The sequence below is a fragment of the Scophthalmus maximus genome, chromosome 9, assembly GCF_022379125.1.
Source record: "Scophthalmus maximus strain ysfricsl-2021 chromosome 9, ASM2237912v1, whole genome shotgun sequence".
Taxonomy (NCBI): domain Eukaryota; kingdom Metazoa; phylum Chordata; class Actinopteri; order Pleuronectiformes; family Scophthalmidae; genus Scophthalmus; species Scophthalmus maximus.
The window spans coordinates 21191164-21209603 of record NC_061523.1 but is presented as its reverse complement, the minus strand read 5'-3'; the positions used below and the strand labels follow the sequence as shown (position 1 = coordinate 21209603).

At 45.8% G+C, this 18440-nt stretch overlaps 1 protein-coding gene across 4 annotated transcripts in view; it reads left to right on the top strand.

Moving 5' to 3' along the window:
* The window catches only part of fstl5 (follistatin-like 5), a 144932-nt gene that overhangs the window by 41407 nt on the left and 85085 nt on the right, over positions 1-18440 (top strand). For all 4 annotated transcript variants that reach the window (XM_035650292.2, XM_035650291.2, XM_035650290.2 and 1 more), the window contains one exon: positions 9778-10026. In XM_035650292.2, coding sequence (XP_035506185.2) covers positions 9778-10026 — 249 coding nt within the window. The remainder of the gene's footprint in view (positions 1-9777; positions 10027-18440) is intronic.

Below are 18440 nucleotides of genomic sequence, written 5' to 3'. Positions count from 1 at the left end.
ATGGGGTATGGAAGATTGAGTTTGTAATAAAATCAACAACTCTTCAATCATTTTGGACAAAAGGCCACATGACTGGTGCCAGGGTTAAAGTCATAGTGCATTTTTTCGAAATCTGAATCCCGTATTGAATCAGCTTTTCACATGCAGATCCTTTCATTCCCTCACAGCTTTTCTAAGTAAATGAATTCATGAAAAAACACTCAAAGATTGAATTAGCAATCTGAAATCCCATTTTGTCAACTTAAAACACACGAGTGGCAGCCTAATAATGTTCACAACCTGTTGATACAACTTTTTTAAACAGGGCTGAGCCGCACAGGATGAGAAATGTTGATAAAATGCATCTGACACCATCTGCTCCAAACACTGGAGATCGCTGGTTCGTACCGGGAGATTGCAGCTTCTGAAATTGCCATTTTGCGATTCAGTTGATGGTTCTGATGGAGAACATATGGGTTGTAAGTTACCAGTGGAAAATAATACCAATCAGCTCAGGTCATCTATAACGCTGGCATTAGTCTTCACTCTTGATCAATCAATACCTTTTTTTGGACGATAGATTGATCACGTTGTCCATGACGCGTCAACACATTGTGAAACATGATGTCATCCCTTTACTTGGGTCCTTTTGTTCGACCAATTCATTGCTGATCCCAAAAACATTCAGTTTATTGTGTCCAAAAAAGAGATGCATCAAACCGTCACATATCAGAGTCTGTAGCCAGGAAATATTTGGCATTTACAAATGATTGTTTAATCATCAAAGTAGTTCCAGGTTAATTGTCTCTCGGTCGAATTTTCCATTCATCAAATGCTGTGGCCTGAAATGCAAGTGACTGTGAGCGTTGGCATGAAAACATGAAGCCTCCTGATATTACCTCAAAGAAAAATAATTCTATATGACTCATTGCCATTTATCGTCAAACCATGGTCGTCCGTGGTTGGACCACTGACACGCTGGAGAATATCCCATGTGCGGCCCATTCACACGGTTTAATTTGTATTTACAGTATGTCTTTTGTGCCCCGCAGAGTGGTTGGTGATGAACGTGTCAGACGGCATATTATGAATAAATTGGCCGTGACTTGATTCGGGTGCTCTGTTAGACTTCACAAACAGCCGGCGCGGTCTATTCATGGGCTGTCAGTTGTGTTTGCAGAGAGCTGCAAGACGAGTGCTCGGTAGTAAACAACCCCCCCCCCATTGCACATTATATTCCTCCTATACCTGCGCCCCAAAATGCCCCTGTTGTGTTTGAAAATTGTAACACATTTCGCCCCTTGCTGTATTTTTTTTTATTTAACACCGTTCCAACGTATGCAACAATCGAAGGCACATTAGTCCCGACCCGATGTGACGATGTCGTGTGCGTTTCCCAGTTCGGTCCCCTCAAATACGGGAGTTAAATGTCTGGATTTGTCCGTTCTCCATTAGGGATGCATTTCTTTTTCTAGGTGGAAAGCAGAGACGCCGGCGAGGTTAAAGAGCAGCGGGTTGCATAGCTCGTCTTTCGTTAACGGGAGTAAACCTTACCCAAAGACTTGGTCCTCTGTTCACGTAGAATTAGACCAGATTGAACTCATTGTGCAAAATGAAAATGGCAAATAAAAAAAAATCTAGTCTACATTAAGCAAAAAGACAGCTAGTTTTATACTACTGCATGTCTGGACTGGATAATAACATCATCTCGTATGTCTAGCTTCATCACACGGTGAGGTATATTTGACTAAAGAAATATGAAATCACAATTTCTTTGAAAAAAAAAAAGGATGGAAGCCCTTCGTCTCGTGCTCTGCGTCTCCGAGGAAGGAGTACGGGACGGACCCATCGAGGTGGAAGCGAAGACATCAATGTTTTAAAACGTAGTGGGGGTTGGAAAAAAAAAAAAAAAAGCTCTTACGCCTCAAATAGCTCCTCATAAAATGTTCACGACTTGTTTATGCCACCAGGAGTAAAAGTGTTGTCACAGCGCTGTAATTAGCACATGACGGGGGGGAAGGAGAGCGAGTGCGTTTCGGCTGCAGGTGAGGGAGGCGCGTCTGCGCGCCGCCGGCAGACAGAAAATAAGGTTTTTGACATGCGTGAAGTGGATGATAACAATGTTGCTGGTGGCTTCCCCTGCCGAAACATATATTCACCAGAAAAAAACATTTTTATTTCTCCCCAAAACCAATCGAGGCCCCTCGCCGAGAATACTACGCCGCTGCGTGTATATCTCCGGATTTCAGAACACGGCAGCGTTGTGAAATCGACAGCTGAGTGTGCAGAAATGATAAGGCCGGTTGACGCCCGTGTACGTGGAATAATCTTACACTGAGAAAACTTCCCATTAGACGCGGGAGCTGTATGGTTTTTTTTTTGTTCATTTGCAGATTTTCGAGTTGACCCCTCGAGAGAAGCCACTCACAGTAAAACATGGTAAGTCTGAAACTGAATAGTATGTTGTTCAGAAAATATGTTTGACTTGCACCCGGAAATTGTGAAAATCTCGCAAATCGCAGTTCAATCCCACAACTCAAGTTGGCTGAGAATGAACTGCTGTTTTGGGCCATTAAATATTATTATTTTTCCGATAAATATGTCACTAATAATTCACTGTCAATAAACTGATTGTCCTCAGGGGCTCGCTGTTGCCAGGAGACTCCTAACGGTCACAATTAAGTTCGGCGATTCCCGGAGAGAGAGTTGGGCTGCACGGTGGCGTAGCGGTTAGCACTTTTTGCTCGCAGCAAGAAGGTCCTGGGTTCGAGTCCCGGTTCAAACCAACCAGGTCCTTTCTGTGTGGAGTTTGCATGTTCTCCCCGCGTATGCGTGGGTTCTCTCCGGATTCTCTCCGGTTTTCTCCCACAGTCCAGAGACATGCAGAATGGGGTTAGGTTCATAGGAGACTCTAAATTGACCGAATGTGTTTATATTCATATATATGTTTTAATATTGTTTTAGCGTTTTGTCTATTCCGATTTGCGTCCCCTCGCGCCGCGATCCGCGGGCCTTGTGGGCCAGCTTAACTCCGTGCACCGAGTGCGCTCGGAGCCTCTGACTGTTGTTTACCGCACTCCGCTCGCTCCCCCGGGACGCCGAGCCGCCGTAATGGAAAACATCAGACGGGCACCAGACGAAACGCTTTCAGTTGAGGAAGTGAGGGGGGGCGCCAGGGAAAGGGGTAAATGGAGTGTAACTCGTTGCCAAAAGGAGAGTAAACATCCCTTCAAAACATTGGGGCATATTGCTTAAGTGGATGTGAGAATTCAGATTGTCTTTTGCCGCGATATCGAGGCTTTGATGACAATCTGATTGTGTCGGCCTTGTCCGTGCGCATCAGTTATCCCTTCACACACACACACACACACACACACACACGCGCACTGTTCACCTCATTATGCATGCGCTGAATGATGATGCCCTTTGAATGATGCACACTGGAGTTACATGTGTCTGGACCTTGGTGTTGCCTACATGCTCAGATTACATGTCAATGTTCTACCCAGAATTTTTTTATGCATCTACTGGAAGTTTTTGCAGATTTTTTATAATACTGACTATGACAGAACTTGATCAAAAGTCATAAAAGATTTGGGCATATTTTTTAGTATTTGAGAATGTGCTGTAGCAATGTAAATGTTGAATTAGGAATTTGCAGTTATAGTGCAAGTATTCATATCTTCCAATTTTTTTTTTAGTCATAAGCCTATTCATCACCCAGAGAAGAACTGGAAAAAATTTCGGAAAATCTATCATGAAACCTCACAAATATGTCAATCAAGTAGCAAAGTGGTGCCTTTTGTTATTTTGGGTTTCATGACAGTTATATTATGACGGCAAGTACCTATAATAGGGCCTGATGATTATTGTTAACACAAAAAAAATCAAGGTGATTGGCTGTTGTCTACGTCATCGTCGTCAAGTGACAGACAGCTAGTGAATAGAGTTCTTGGAATGTCCCTTTTGGAACTTTTTTTTTAACATAACATTTAATACATCACTGTAAAATCTCGAAATCTGGGCCTCTGCTATTTGGGGTTTAATTTGAATTTGTCTGGTTTTAGGATTGAAATAGAAAACCGGTGACATTTATTGGTAGTCTTTGGTCTTCCATAATTAATGTCGTTGAAAATTACTGAAATACTGTGGGTTGGCTTTGTCCTATTTTTGTTCCACGTGTTGCTGCGGATTATCAACCCTTTCAAATCCCATCAAACAGCACCCTTCAAACGTAGGGTGGTCAGATGCTGACTTCAGGTGGAGTGGAGGAACGTAGGGGGAATGGCCAAGTGAAGGGAAATGGGACGAACGCTAACGCCACATTGTATCTTAACGCACCGTACTGTCATTGTTTTCTGTCGAATGTGCACAGTTACAGTCCTAAACTCGCGTAACAACCCCGCCGGGTTCTCGCCGAACACAAAGCGTGGCGCATTTGTCTCCACGCTCTGGAAAAAGTAACGGGTCATCCGTGAATGAAAGGCCGTGCACGACCCCTCATTTGTCCCCCTCGTGTCGGCTGATGACCAGACGGTCGGACGTGCATGCTGATCGCAAACGACTGCGCCCTTCGCTGACCCCGCTGGTGGCAGAGGATGGCTGGCTGGCCGGCCGGCCGCGCGACACAAATGCACTGAATAATCATTATGCCGGGGGAACCGCGGGGAATTAATAAACTAGCAAATTGACTGGCTCCAATCAGGTCACAGTGTACACACTTGTATCTCGTCCAAATCCTCTTTGACGGCGAGGGGGTAATGCGGGGCCTGCGTGCGGGGGGGAGATGTTACGGATGTGAACAAGGCTTACCGCTTTAAGTCGGCTTGTTTACGCTGACGTCCGACCGCTGAGCCCGGGCGTCAGATATCCGCGGACCCATTTAATCGAAAGCCACGTAGCTGTCGAATGTGAAACTGAAGGATCTAATGATCCTCGGTTTGGAAAATCAGGATCTTTTAAATACAACAAACAAAACAAAACCCTGTTCTCGTGTGGCGTTTAGGTGATAGTGTGATTGCACGAAGCTCCGCACAGACAAACTCTGCTAAAGTCACAGGTGTTTATTCTTTTGGAATTTCTTTCAGATAACAGCTCCTCAACGTGTAACGTATCTTAACTCGGACGCAATTCCCTCGCTCGACTGCATTGCTGTAACCATCTGCTTAGGCTCCGCACAGTGGCTGTTCGTCTCTGCCTTTTTTCGAGTGAGTTTATGTATCAGGAGGCCGCGGCGCTCGAAGCCAAATGCATCATAGATTGTAATTAATGCCACGAGGCGCCGCTCTCCAGTCAATGTTTATCGGTCAGTTGTGAAACAGCGTGTGCAAAGTGTGAGGGTAAAGTTTGCGGATGCTGGTCTGTATGCTTCTCCGTTTTTCATGACATTTGCATTTCAGTTGGACACTCTAGTACCAATTATGATCATGCGCGAGTAATTTGCATCGGCTAATGTGCTTTGGAGGAAACCGAACTGGCAACATGTTGTTCCCTTTATAAATATTATGACACTGGCAGTGAAGGGCGAGTTTGGTGCGGGTGGCTGGATGTGGAAAGAAGACGTATTGGGACACCAGAAACTCAGCTTCACATTCTGTCTGATGCCTAATGCCAGAAATTGACTTGATCAATTAGTTTTGATCAAGTCAATGAGTATTTCCTCCCCCAGCTGTAACCCAGTGCTTTGAGTTGTGTAACGGATATTTCTGTTGAATAAAGGGCAAAGAACATTGCGACGCGTAATGAGCAAAGTGAGAAAGGACCATCAGTCGTCTATACTTGCTGGACGTGTCGCACATTATCTCACACCGGGTCGCACATCATCAACACTTGAAGCGCAGAAGCGGTTTCTTCGGTGGCGGGCGAAGTAACGCAGGACGTCTTGTTTTGCTCCGACCTGTCCTTGGACATCGAGTGAAACGCTGGCGTGTCACACAAAGATGAAAAGGAACAGTGGGTCAGAGCGCACCGTAGTGAAAGGCATGGGATGTGAGCTGAAAGACCATTTGATGGCCACAATTAGTGGTAAGATTGAAATAAATATTACATGGAGCTTAGAAATGTGATTTTTTGCCCACCAAAAAAACTGAATTCTTTAGCTTAATTGAGAAAAGGGGAGAGGAATTAAAAGGTTGACATATGCAGGAATAGTAATAGTGATAGTATTAAAAGAAATATCACTGGGATTGAAATAGTAATGATAGCAACATAATAAATGAGTAATTCAAAACTCAGGTTCATCTTAAAGAAAAAATAATATACTTCATTATGGAATGGTGGAGACCATTCATCGGGCGAGTTGTCGTTTCTATTCAGCTTACCGAGGATCTGATCAGAGATGTGACCGTCGCCATGGCACATGACGTGTTAATAAGTCAAATCAACAATTTCACCGTGGTCGCCTTCCCGCCGCCCCCGCTGTCGGCCAAGTCCACAGGCGCCATCCCTCCTGAGTTTCAGTGTCCTCGGGTTCTCAGTTCGTGCGGCAGGTCAACTCGGGTCGGAGACGACATGAGTCATGTTATCTGCAGCGTCTGCCAGGATGAAGGCGCAACACTCCCTTCCGATAATGTGGCAGACTCCTCCCTGACGGGCGAGCTTCCTATCCATCGCCATCCTGTTTTGCAGACTCCCATTCCTCACTCCTTGGACGGTTGCGATACGAGTGGAGAAGCCAGTGGCCGTAAAGGCCTGTTACGTTTTCCCACGTCTGTAGTAACGCCGTCAATCTTGTTCCGTGTTTTTCACCACCTTTTTTTTCCCCCCGTAATCGACACCCGTACTTAGGATCGTGTCTCTCTGTGCGAACGTAATAGTGCGCGTAAAGGGTTTGATAGTGCTCCAGGGTAGACGGGATGACGAGGGAGGAGCAGCAGTTTTTGGCAAGTTGGCATGTGCCGCACCAACCGGGTCGAAAGAGATTGACGGACCCCGTTCCCTCATGGGTTCCGAGTCCATCGCTCCAGGGCAATCCCAGCCACGAGGTCGCCATGGCCTCGGCGGTGCCGACTGACGGTGTCGGTCGGGTTCAGCGGGGACGATGAGCGCTTGGTGATATTCGCATGTCTTGGTCGATCTAATGCTGCGTTGCACGTTATCAACGCATCTTCGGCGGCGGGCGATACGATACAGGCCGTCGTTGTCTCGTCTTGTTTCTGACCTGTCAGTGCTGACTCCTACAACGTGTCATACAAACATTAAAAAGACTAGCGGCTCACGGGGAACTGGAGGAAAAGAAGGTACCCTTTAGCAGTGGATACCAGAGGGGCAGACAATTGAAAATGACTGACGCCATTGACAGGAAAACAACAGGGATGGCTTTGCTTCCTCGTATTAGCCGAAGAAACTGATGGAAGCCAGGAAGGATTGTTACAATAATTCACTGACAAGTTGTCAAAAGGATTAAATGACAATTACACACGACAAATAATTGCTTTTGCATTCGACACATAACACAAGCACAAATTGTCTGTATGCCAGTTGGCGCTGGTCAGGGCAGCGTACACTTGATATTTTTCAGTGTATTAGTAAAAACTCACATTCTCTCCATAATTAAAAACGTGGAAACTGTAAGGCCGATCCAAATGCCCCGAAGCTTAAATCATCGCCATGGTAATCGGCATGCAAATCAGTATTTTGATGCTGCTTTTATTCTTTTATCTTATTATATATGCATTACCAACAAGAACACCAAATGAAGTAACGGCTATGTATCCAACTGTATTCATTACACAACCTTAATTAATTTAGTCTCCGACGGGGTCAATCCGTGTGATAGTTTTGTGTGTCGCAGCTCTCGTCGCGTCACTGACAATGACACAGCTGACACGTGACCATGCGACTGCTCACGCATTTCATCGACGGTTGGCAAAATGTCGAAAGCGTCAAGTGGGTGGAAACGATTCCAGGCGACTATCCATTCATGAAATTGTCAAGGCACAGTGTAGAGTCCCCTGTGCAGGTCGTTATTCTATGTGAACAACACATTAACTCGAAAGATAATTTTTTTTCAGCAGAAAATTGAAACACAACTAGTAATGGGACACATCTTTACCGGTGTACTGGATTGCAGTTAACCCTACAACGACACATTAAACCCTCGTCTCTATCTAGGCTCGTCTCCCCTTCCCTGATCGTTTCATAGCGATAAAACATATGCTCGTGGCGTGTTTAATTGATTTATTTTGTGTTCATTAAAAAGGGATTTGTGAGACGTCGGGTGCCGTGCTGCAGGGTCTATTGTGTCAAGAGCGTTCATCAACGCCGTGGCGAAGTGTTCGGCGTTGTGTGTGTCAGGACGAGTTTGAGCATTTTAGCTTTCACTGGAGTCATTAAATCCCTCTGCCAGTCAACGCCAAACATTTAAAAAAAATGAATAAATGCTGGGAAATAAGTTTTCATTCACTCATTAAATGGGCAGTTTTCTGAAGGATACAGTTCCCACTACAATGACCTCTTCACAAATAAGCGGTGGACGAACCCATAATCATTTTCCGCGTAGTCATTGCAAGCCTCCCTCATGCTCATAACTTTATGCATGTAACTATGCAACTTCCAGAGACTTGATGATATTTCTTCTTTTCTTGCCTCAGGAGTTTTCTGTTAAAGGGCAATGCGAGGGTGAGAAAGCAGCCATTAGAAAGCCAATATATTTGATGCAGTTCACGGGTTCCTGTGCACATTGATCTGCGGCGGAGTTCATACTGTACATGGTTAAAAAGACAGTATCCTCACCCCGGGAATATTCACACATAATAATAATATCTAAAAGGGAAAACTCTCGTCCTCATAAAATCTTTTGTAATAAAGTCGACATCGCGGTCCAGCAGTTTATCCCAGTTTTATGTTTTTATTAACTTTTATTCCATTTCCAATACTATTTACTGTACGACACGCTATTCCTCACCAGCTGCTGAAAACAACAAAAAAAAAAACTACAAGCTTGCAATGTTTGACTCTGTGATCTGCTCTTTTTCCCCCCTGCATCTCCCCTAAATCCCCATTGGGAAATTCTCCTTCTCGTGCCTCCTCCTCCACACCGATGTCAGAGTTCAGGGTCTGCGATCCTCAAGCCAGTCTCAAATGAATGTCTCACTCAAGGACGCTTTCTTCCTGCATTTCAATTTGCTTTTTTTCTGTTCATTTCATGCGCTCGGCTCCTCGGCCCCTTCGGATCAAATGAGTACTCAACGGCATTTGACCTCGTGTCATTGTTAGAGTGTCGGATACTGTGAACACCCAAAGGTGCTCTGCTCCCTCCCCCTGTCGCCAGCCACGGCGTTGAGCGTTAATTCAGTTCGTTCACATGAGATCCCAACGACGCCGAGGTCGTTTTCTGACGTCCACATTTCACAACAAGACATGTTGCTCTTCGCTAGTTGAAGTCATTCGACATCTTTGCAGTCTCGCCTCGGCAAGTATCAAGTGAAAAGACGGGAGATGTTTGTCTTGACGTTGCATCTCTGGTGATATTTTGCTTAAAAAGAAAAAAGGCCCTGCCTGGGCGGATTCTTTGTGGAGAACTTCAGTTGCATAATTTCAGACTTGACAGACACTTTGTTGGTTTGCGAAAAAACGCCATCTAACAGGGGAGGGGGAGGGGACTGAAACAGGGGAGGGGGAGGGGACTGAAACAGGGGAGGGGGGGGGGGGCTGAAACAGCCTGAATGAGACCTGTTCTCTAATAAGCGCTGAAACTCAGGCTTCCAATCTCTTTTGGCAGATACGCACATAAATCACCGGTTGGTGTCTCACCACACACACGAAACATAAAAGTGTCTTTCTCTTTTGTTGCTGCAGGTTTCATGGGACACAATGGCTTCCCCGGTCCGTGTGAACACAAGTACTGTGGCCTGGGGCGCCACTGCGTCGTCGACCGGGAGATTGGCCAGGGGGAGTGCAAGTGCTTGGATCACTGTAAACCGCACTACAAACCCGTGTGCGGCTCGGACGGGACGCTGTACCCCAACCACTGCGAGCTCCACCGGGCCTCCTGTCACAGGGGACGCAGGATTACCATCGTGCACAGCGAGGAGTGCTTCTACAAGGGTAAGCAATATTGTGTCATGCGATGTTTTTGTGGAGCAACGGACACTGTATGTCGTGCGCTGAGCCCTTCGCAAGTATGCGGTTCATGTAATTGTGTGTAGTTGTGCTCGACACGTGTGCAACACTCGGATTGCTAATGACCTTAAGGAGTAAAACAATGGAAATTGATTTGAAGAAGGCTATTATAGTGTAGAAGAGGAACAACTTTCATCTTCATCTTTTAGCAAGAGACTTGAGCCGGGTGGGAAGTTACCACTAGCCAAATATTGGCGAAGCTAGTCTACACCTCCAGCCTCTTTGGATAATAACTCACTATGATTAGGATAAGTCCCCTCGTATTTTCTAATAAACATGTGGAACATGAAAAGAACGCATTGGAAGGTTTCTTCAATGTGCTCGGCAAAACAATTCTCAAGCAAATGCATGTTTTTACCGCGCATCTTAATACTTCACGTTAGAAATACAAGCACATATCGTACGTCAGATGACATGAAATCACATTTCATTGTAACGGAACAGCGCAGACATAATTTAGCGAACACAAAAGACTGCACAGAACATGCTACATTCAATGAAGTGAAAGGTTGATAATGCAATACAATATTACACTGCACAGTGAACGCAGCATAGAAAGCAAAGAACGCAGTCTTCGAACCAGTCACATGGCCCCATTGTAAAATGCACAGCTCGGTTCTAGAGGCGGGAGCAGGTGGTGGTGCTCAAGTGTTCGTATTTCCCCAGAGGAGGTTGACTGCTCTCTACCATTGATTGTATAAACACGCCAATTATTCTTAGTCCCTGGAAACAAGGCTGCTCTCCGTTTCGGGAATGGTACATATCGGTGAAGTAAGAGCTCCTGACACTCATCCACTCCGGTGAAGGGCGGGGAGGGGGGGGAAAACAGACGGCATATTATTCACAATATCCATGAGCAACTGACCGACTCTCTGCGTTGATTCGACGGGGTTTCCTCTGCTCCCTTGTTGACTTAACTTCACCGCGGACGGGGACCGGCTTTGAATCTTTGTACTGCTGCGCGTGAAAACTCTGCGTGGTCCTCCTCGCGTCCTCGGATTTGTGAGGCCAAAACCCCAAAAAGAAAGAAAAGAAACCGCTCGTCCACCTCACCGGGCGTGTGTTCTCCCTTCCACTGCTGAAATGTTCAAATTGCAGGTGAACGTGGAAACTACAGGGGAGGCGAAAAAAGCTGCACAAGGCAACGCACAACAATTCCCCCCACTGCACTGGAGCCGGCGTGCGACGCCGTCTTCTAAACGGCCACCGCATTTGCCTGGCATAGACGGTGACGGTAAGCCAATGTAAGCAATCGAAGCATCTGTTCAATCCCAATCACGGGAAGAAAAAAAGGCCTTCGAATCAATGATACATCCCCGATGGGTGACGATCCTAATCGGCCTCTCTCATGTGGCCCGTCCTGTCAGGACTAGCCCCTCCACACCCTGTCAGCATCTATCCGCAATGCAGAGTGGGGTATTTGACCAATGTCAAGGCAATCAATATCAGATCAACGGGAGCCAAAAGAAGGAATAAAACAAAACACAAGCCCTCTCTCTTTTTCTCCCCCCCCCCCGCCATCTCGTCTCGTCCCTCGCTTCAGTCCAGACGTTCCTCCTTTTCAGCCTGACTGATGTGTAATCAATTTCACATTGGATGAAAGCTCCGGGAAGAGGGCACGGGAACCTGTGGCAGTCATTAGCAATCTCCGCCAGCAGGAATTGTTTTTCTGCACCTTGAAGTAGTTCAGCATAAAACCCTGAATTGCGAAAATTGTCGTCCAAAAGCTTTACACGGGGAAAAACAGAGGGCTCGCCTGAAATGAAATATTTTTTAAAAACGGCTGCAGAGAATTTCAGTTCTTCGTCGCGACCACAAAAGGAACCGTGGCAATCAGAGGAAACGGATAATTGAGCAAATGTAATAGAGCTTGCGACCAAATCCAGATGTCATTATGATCCAGAGGTTATTAGTGGGTAAAATGGAATGTGGCCTCAGTGGCATGTTTAATGTGTCACTTGATTATTTGTCCTCCAGGTAATGGGTTCAATTTACCAAGCAATATGGAGATATATACTCGTTATCGCGGCATAATAATGGATTTCCCGCAGCTAAGTGTTTGTTACCTCCACCGAAGAGAGCATGTTTTTTTTGGTCCCATTCGTCTATCCGACTGTTGCTAGGTAGAGGGATCAGACTTTAATTAAATGTGGTAGAATGCAAGTGATTACTTTAAAAGCGACTACTTTTTTTTTTGTGTCAGCTGTTTCTAGGGATAACAATGTCTCACAGTCCATCAGTCCACCTCCTGGGGACCTGACTCAAATATCTATTTTTACAAGCATAACCATGAACATTTGTAGACGTTCATAGTCCCTAGAGGATGAAGCCTACTCTCGCCGACCTGTCCCCTGGCGCCACCGTCAGGTCGACATTTTAGTTTTTTCCAACGACTATTGGATAAATTACACCCGATGTTCTACCTTAGGGTGAATTCCAAAAACTTTAAAGATCTCCCAACCTAACCTCATCGTCAGTTCAAAATCTTAACTTCTCTTTGTGTTTTTTTAGGATTGAGTTATTCACCCAGTTGTGTCCATCAATACTCCATTGAAAGTTTATCGTTGCGGCAGCATAAGGTCTCCCATCCACATTATAACCATCCAGTGTGAAATTCAAAGCCGACGGCCGTCGACGAACTGCCGGTGCCAGATGGAAGGCATGCCAGCTCCACTGTCATTCTGCTCAACTGCCACAAATTTTCTCATATTTATTCATTTTTTTGTTAGATATGCAGTCACTAAATGTTATTATCAGCCACTGACACTTGCTGGTCATACAATCGGTTTAAACATAGGTTTAATAATTCGTGGGCAGGTCATCGGACTTTAGAGTCTTGTGGTCAGAAGATCGGAAATCTTCAGTGTATACGTCGAGTTATCTTAGCCACTTAACGGTAATGCTGGTCATTTAGAATTCAGAATATCCATTTAGCATGCTATTTTAAAAGTGGAGGGCAATGCCATTGGTTTAGTCTTAAGATTGTACAATTATCCACTGTAGTCACGGGTCATAATGACGTCTTAATGAGGCCCAATGCCAATCTGCAGACAAGTCTAAATGCATCTCAGGATCACGAAGATTCCGCTTCATATTCATTTGATAGACAGACAATTAGTCCCCCGGGGAAGCTTACATACTTAAAGCGGCTGCTTTGGAACTGACATCCATATGCACAGAAGTTGAGTCACTGTTGGTTGTGGTCCCAGCTGGATGGGCCTGCGTAGGGGAAAATGGACAGCACTTGTCAGCCAGACCTCTCCTGCGCCTCTCATCTGCTACGGCAGACGAGATAAAAAGTGACGTGCCATGTGTTGACTGAAGCTTCTCATTAGCGGGCTGGAGAAAGCATGTGACCCCCATTTTCCCCCTTTTACACTGCATGCCAACTTAGCCAGGAATCGGATCTGATTGAAAATTAAGTGGCGCACAAAGAGCCTGTCCAATCTGCAGAGGGCAATGTGTGCATGGAGGCGAGCAATTGTCTGCGGCGGACAAGGAGCCGCGAGCGGAGACGATCGGGGCCAAGGTGGCAACGCAGCGAGCGAGCGGTTTTTCAGTGCATGCAGCATGTCCAGCTATCTTGGAGATCGCACGTCCGACAAATACCTCCAGACATTTTTTTCGGCAAAACTCCCGTGCCTGCACGAGCTTCTGAATGTTTTATTTACTACTCACTGTACGGTTGCACTGCATCATTTGATTTGCACGTGGCGTCACGCTGCTGGAGAGGATGGAGGATCAAAAGTTGTGCATGGTCATCGTTTGAGTGCTGAGATGAGCTGGTGTTGTTCGATTACATCATACTTCATGTAGTCAGATTTCAAAAAAATAGTTTGCGCTTATAAGGAAAAGTAAAAATAATACTTAGCCAGGAAGCCATTATAATTTGGCCCTTGACAGAGTCCCTCAGATCCAGGCCCGTCACAATAACGACTATTTGTTGCACGATGTATTGTCCGCGAAATGATTGCGATGAACGATATTACCGTCCTCTTAGAGACCTTTTTTTTTCTTTTTTTCTGATACTGACTTGATGTGAGCTTGGTCGTTGCGTGTGCAGGTCCTGGAAAGACTTGTGGTGCGGCTGAGAGTTAAATGTTAGCCGGCGTTTTAAAGAAAAACACTAAGAAATTCATATCTTCTGACATTTTAAAGACCAAAGCCAGTGATTTATTAATCATACGACGAGAACAGATGGGAGGACAGACGCAGCGAGACCCTGCTGGACTGTTGTTGGCGTTCGCCCTCATGCCGACCAACACGCATGGAGACACAATGGCTGTTGTTGAGGTCAAGACAAATTATTGATTTCATGTTCACGTATCGGACGGTAGGTCGATGATGTAATTATCGTGACAGGCCTACTCAGATCCTTTACGCTTGAGCATTTTTCTTACTCCCGACACATTTATTTCAAGAGCCGCCTGATATATATCCCAGCCCCTGACAGGTGCCGTTGCGCCGAGATAATCACATGTTATCCACGTCACCCGTCGGCGCTTTCAACATTGCGTTAGTTTAAAGTCGAATACGCATGAGGAGGAGTCCGGCCACTTTCTTAATTACACTAAAACTTTCAATCAGGAATGGGATGCTGCCAAAATATGATTAATGACTGATATGGCGGAGCCCAGCGTTGCAATTTTTGAACTTACAGTGTAATTGCAGCTGCTTGATGACCTGTACTGTACTAATGATCTCACCTGCACCTGCTGCTCGAGTCCCCGTGAGCCACGTGAGGCGCGTGTTGCTCGGCGGTTCCCCGTAGGGCTGCAACGGGCGATTAGTTTTATCATCTGTTGTTCTGCTGATTTATGATGAGACGATCCGCGCATTTTTCCTATCGAGAAATCGGTCCAATGGATATTAGAAAAAAACTGTGAATTGGAAAATAATAAACCGTCATGTGAGAGGATAGCACTAGTCATTTTTGCTTGAAAATAACAATGTAAGTGATTAATTAATTAATTCAAACGGATATTTTCTGATGAGTAACTAATCAATAAATGGACAAAATTGTTTCAGATCCAAACCGCGTTGACCCACAAACTTGAAACATGACATACACTTGCTCTTACACCATCTTTTTTAAAGAGAAAACACCTTTTCAGTATTTGCTATATTAATCGCTATAACAATAAATCAGTTGAAATATGCATTACAGACAGACGTGGAGCTTGTGGACAGATAACATTCGGGATGTGAGGGGTATAGGGAGTGGCAGGGGCATCGATACGAACTGATGGACAGAAATAAAGAGTAAGTAGACCGTTATTAATGTGGGAGAGATCATTTCTGATTTTGCATAATAATTGAGAGGCAAAAAGCAATACAGTTTGACAATTGATGGTGACACGTCCCTGACATCTCCCATGAAAACCTGCATCCGTGGTTGAGATGTATTAGCCATCGAGTTGGCCACCAGCCCTTCTCTGCATATTTATTTGACGAATGTGAAAGCGGAGAAATCTCAGGGTGTAATTTATTCAGTGTTTCTGTAATCAGGAGAGGGTCGTTTGGGTTACGAAGCAGGCATTTATGTGACAAGTATTTAATATAAATTTGCACAAAGCTCCATCAAGGACTACATTGAATCATAGACTATGAGACTAGCTGTTCAGATTTATTTTTGATTTCTTTATTCTATCATCCATAATGAGATCCCCATCAGCATTGTGCATTGCCTCTTTTCCAGTGTTTTATCTGAAATTCAGTTATCAATCACAACCTCTATCTGATCAAACAATGCAGATTTTTCTTTCTCCCTGACCATGCACAACAGAATGTGTTGGTATCCTACAAAATGCCAACTGTGTCATCCCAGTAACCTTTCCAGTGACCATGTTGTTCACATAAGATAATGTAGATAATGAAAATTGATTTCATATTTAGGGATCAGTTATTGGTCAAAACCGTGTATGCAACTGTGATCTCAGTTTTTTCTTAAAGATACAGCGTAGATGCGATGAGCGCGTGTGGGTCTGTCGCTCTCCTAAAATTCTCATCCTTACTTTTCACGGGTTAAAAAGGGTTTGTTTTTTTCTTCTGATTAGTTCTCGGCCGCTCCGCCACTGTACAGAATACATTTTTTGTATTTTCGCACCAAACCCTGCACAGATGCCGCACAGCTGTAATTAGCTCGTGTCCACAGAAGTGAGGCTCGTTGAACCACGGCGCTTTTGTTGTTGGCTGCTTCCCCGGCATCTCGGTAGAGCAAACTCCTACGTGGACAACTCTCCCCCGGGCTCCGGCAGGGGAGAAAAAAAACACATGATCATGAGGCGTCGCGGCTTCCAGCCTCCGGAGACGTTGGTACCTTAGCGACGTTTACAGTGAAGGGCTTCTCGCCGTCTTTTAATGACTCTGTGCCTCCATTAACGCCGCCGCCTCCGTACTAGACCTGCGGGCGTTGTCAAATCGACGGCAGTGCCGAAGGAACAAGCTCCTCATTATGGCGGATCATTATGTTTGCGAGGATGTCCGAGCGGCTCGACTCTGAAGTTCCAGTTGGTTCATGTCACGATCTGCGCGGTCGGACGGTTTCGCTCTGACATGAGATTCACAGAGACCAATTCACAGAAAAATTAAACTTGGCAGCTGACTTATGTAGGGAGAAAAAGACGGTGAGTTACAGGTTGTATACAAAATACATATTTTTCTTCTTTTCCTGACATAATAATCACATAATTACATAATGCATAATAATAATTTTAGATTGAGACCCTCAAGGCTGTGGCAACCGGTTAAACGTCCCTAAGGGCAAAGAAGATGAATGTTCCCGTTCAATCTACCCAGATTATGTGCTCATCAGCTGCGTATCTCATCTCATCAGTTGATCCCGGATCAAGAACACAAAGAAGCACTACGGAAGCTGTGCAAAAAAAAAAAACCCCAACCCCACCGAGCTTACGCGGCATCAAACTCTGGCGGGTGTTTGTCGCTCTGGGAATGGATATGTGTGACAACGGTCTTATCACGGCTCGAGAAACAGACAACGAGAGGGCAAAGGAAGCATTGCCTGAAAGACAAAGAGGCCAACAGAGCAACGCGCCGTCAGCCCTTGAAAGTGCCCAGGCATCATTGTGCCGTTTTCAATGGCCAGTAAGATAATTGACGTTCGAAACGCGGAGGATGGAGACGTGCAAGGGGCCGGTTCATGCGGCGCGACACTCGAAAGAATGCAATTAAATGACACTGTGTCACAAGTGACGTCCCTTTGCCATAGTAAAAAGACAGTGAGAAGGGTCCGTTGAGCGGGGCCTATTCCTTTTGTGGTGGACAATTTGGCATTTAAAAAAACTCCCTCATTGGAATTCTTAGGATAGCAAGAACAGAGATACAAAGATTTTGTCGGCTTTTTATCATTGATGTTTTATTCTTCTTCTTCTTTCTTCTTCTCCCCGCCTTTATTTGTCCGACGCGGGCATCTGCTAATGATGCGGTCCTACCACTGAAGGCGTGGCACCCTTTACCTTATTATAGCGGAATGACGGCCGATGCCGAGGGAAAAACGGGGCAGACGGATGACATGGCCGTGGCGGCTGGCACCGGCACATTCGTTGAAAACCGATATGGTACGGGGGGGGGGGGGGGGGGGGGGGTGGTCTCATCGGTCTGTGTGCCTCGGCTCGCACGGAGTAGCTCTAGAGAAGTGGTAGAGAAGGTGCTTTGGAGAGGGACAGGTCACGACCGGTATTAACACAGATGAAATCAGGGGCAGAAACTGATAATAAGATGAGGGTGAAATTCCACGTCAATCTGTGATCTCATTTGGCGACGCAGAACATTCGCCTCGTGCGAGACGCCAGCGATGACCCGTCGCGAACGGAATGCGTCCGTCTTCGCTTGTGCCGTCGATGAATTCCGGGAAACTTTTCAATCTCGGGGGGGGGGCCGAGCTGCACAAGCGATGATGGGGGTGGAGGATGCGGAAAAGAGTCGCCGCAGATGGCGAGGACAGTTAATATTTACTGAAGGACATGGCCTGCAGCTGCCGTCCCTCGCGCTGTTTGACAAGGATGAGCGGCTACACTGGTCTAATTTTAAAGGGCTGCCGGTTCACTCTGTGTGTTCACAGCCCTGACTCCTGTCAAAGTGACAAAACACAGAAAACACCCCCCCCGTCCAGCCACCTGAAGTAGCCGGCGAGTCGCTGGTCATGGGTTCGCGCGGCAGCTCCCCTCATAAATTTGGATTTGTTGCAAGCTATATACATTATGGCGACCGGAGCCGTTAACCTTCTCTGTGTCGAAAAGCCATGTTTCCCCAAAGGCATCTTGAAGTCGCCAGTGGTTTAGCGGTCACTTTCGCCGGGCACGCGGAGAGACCCGGGTTTG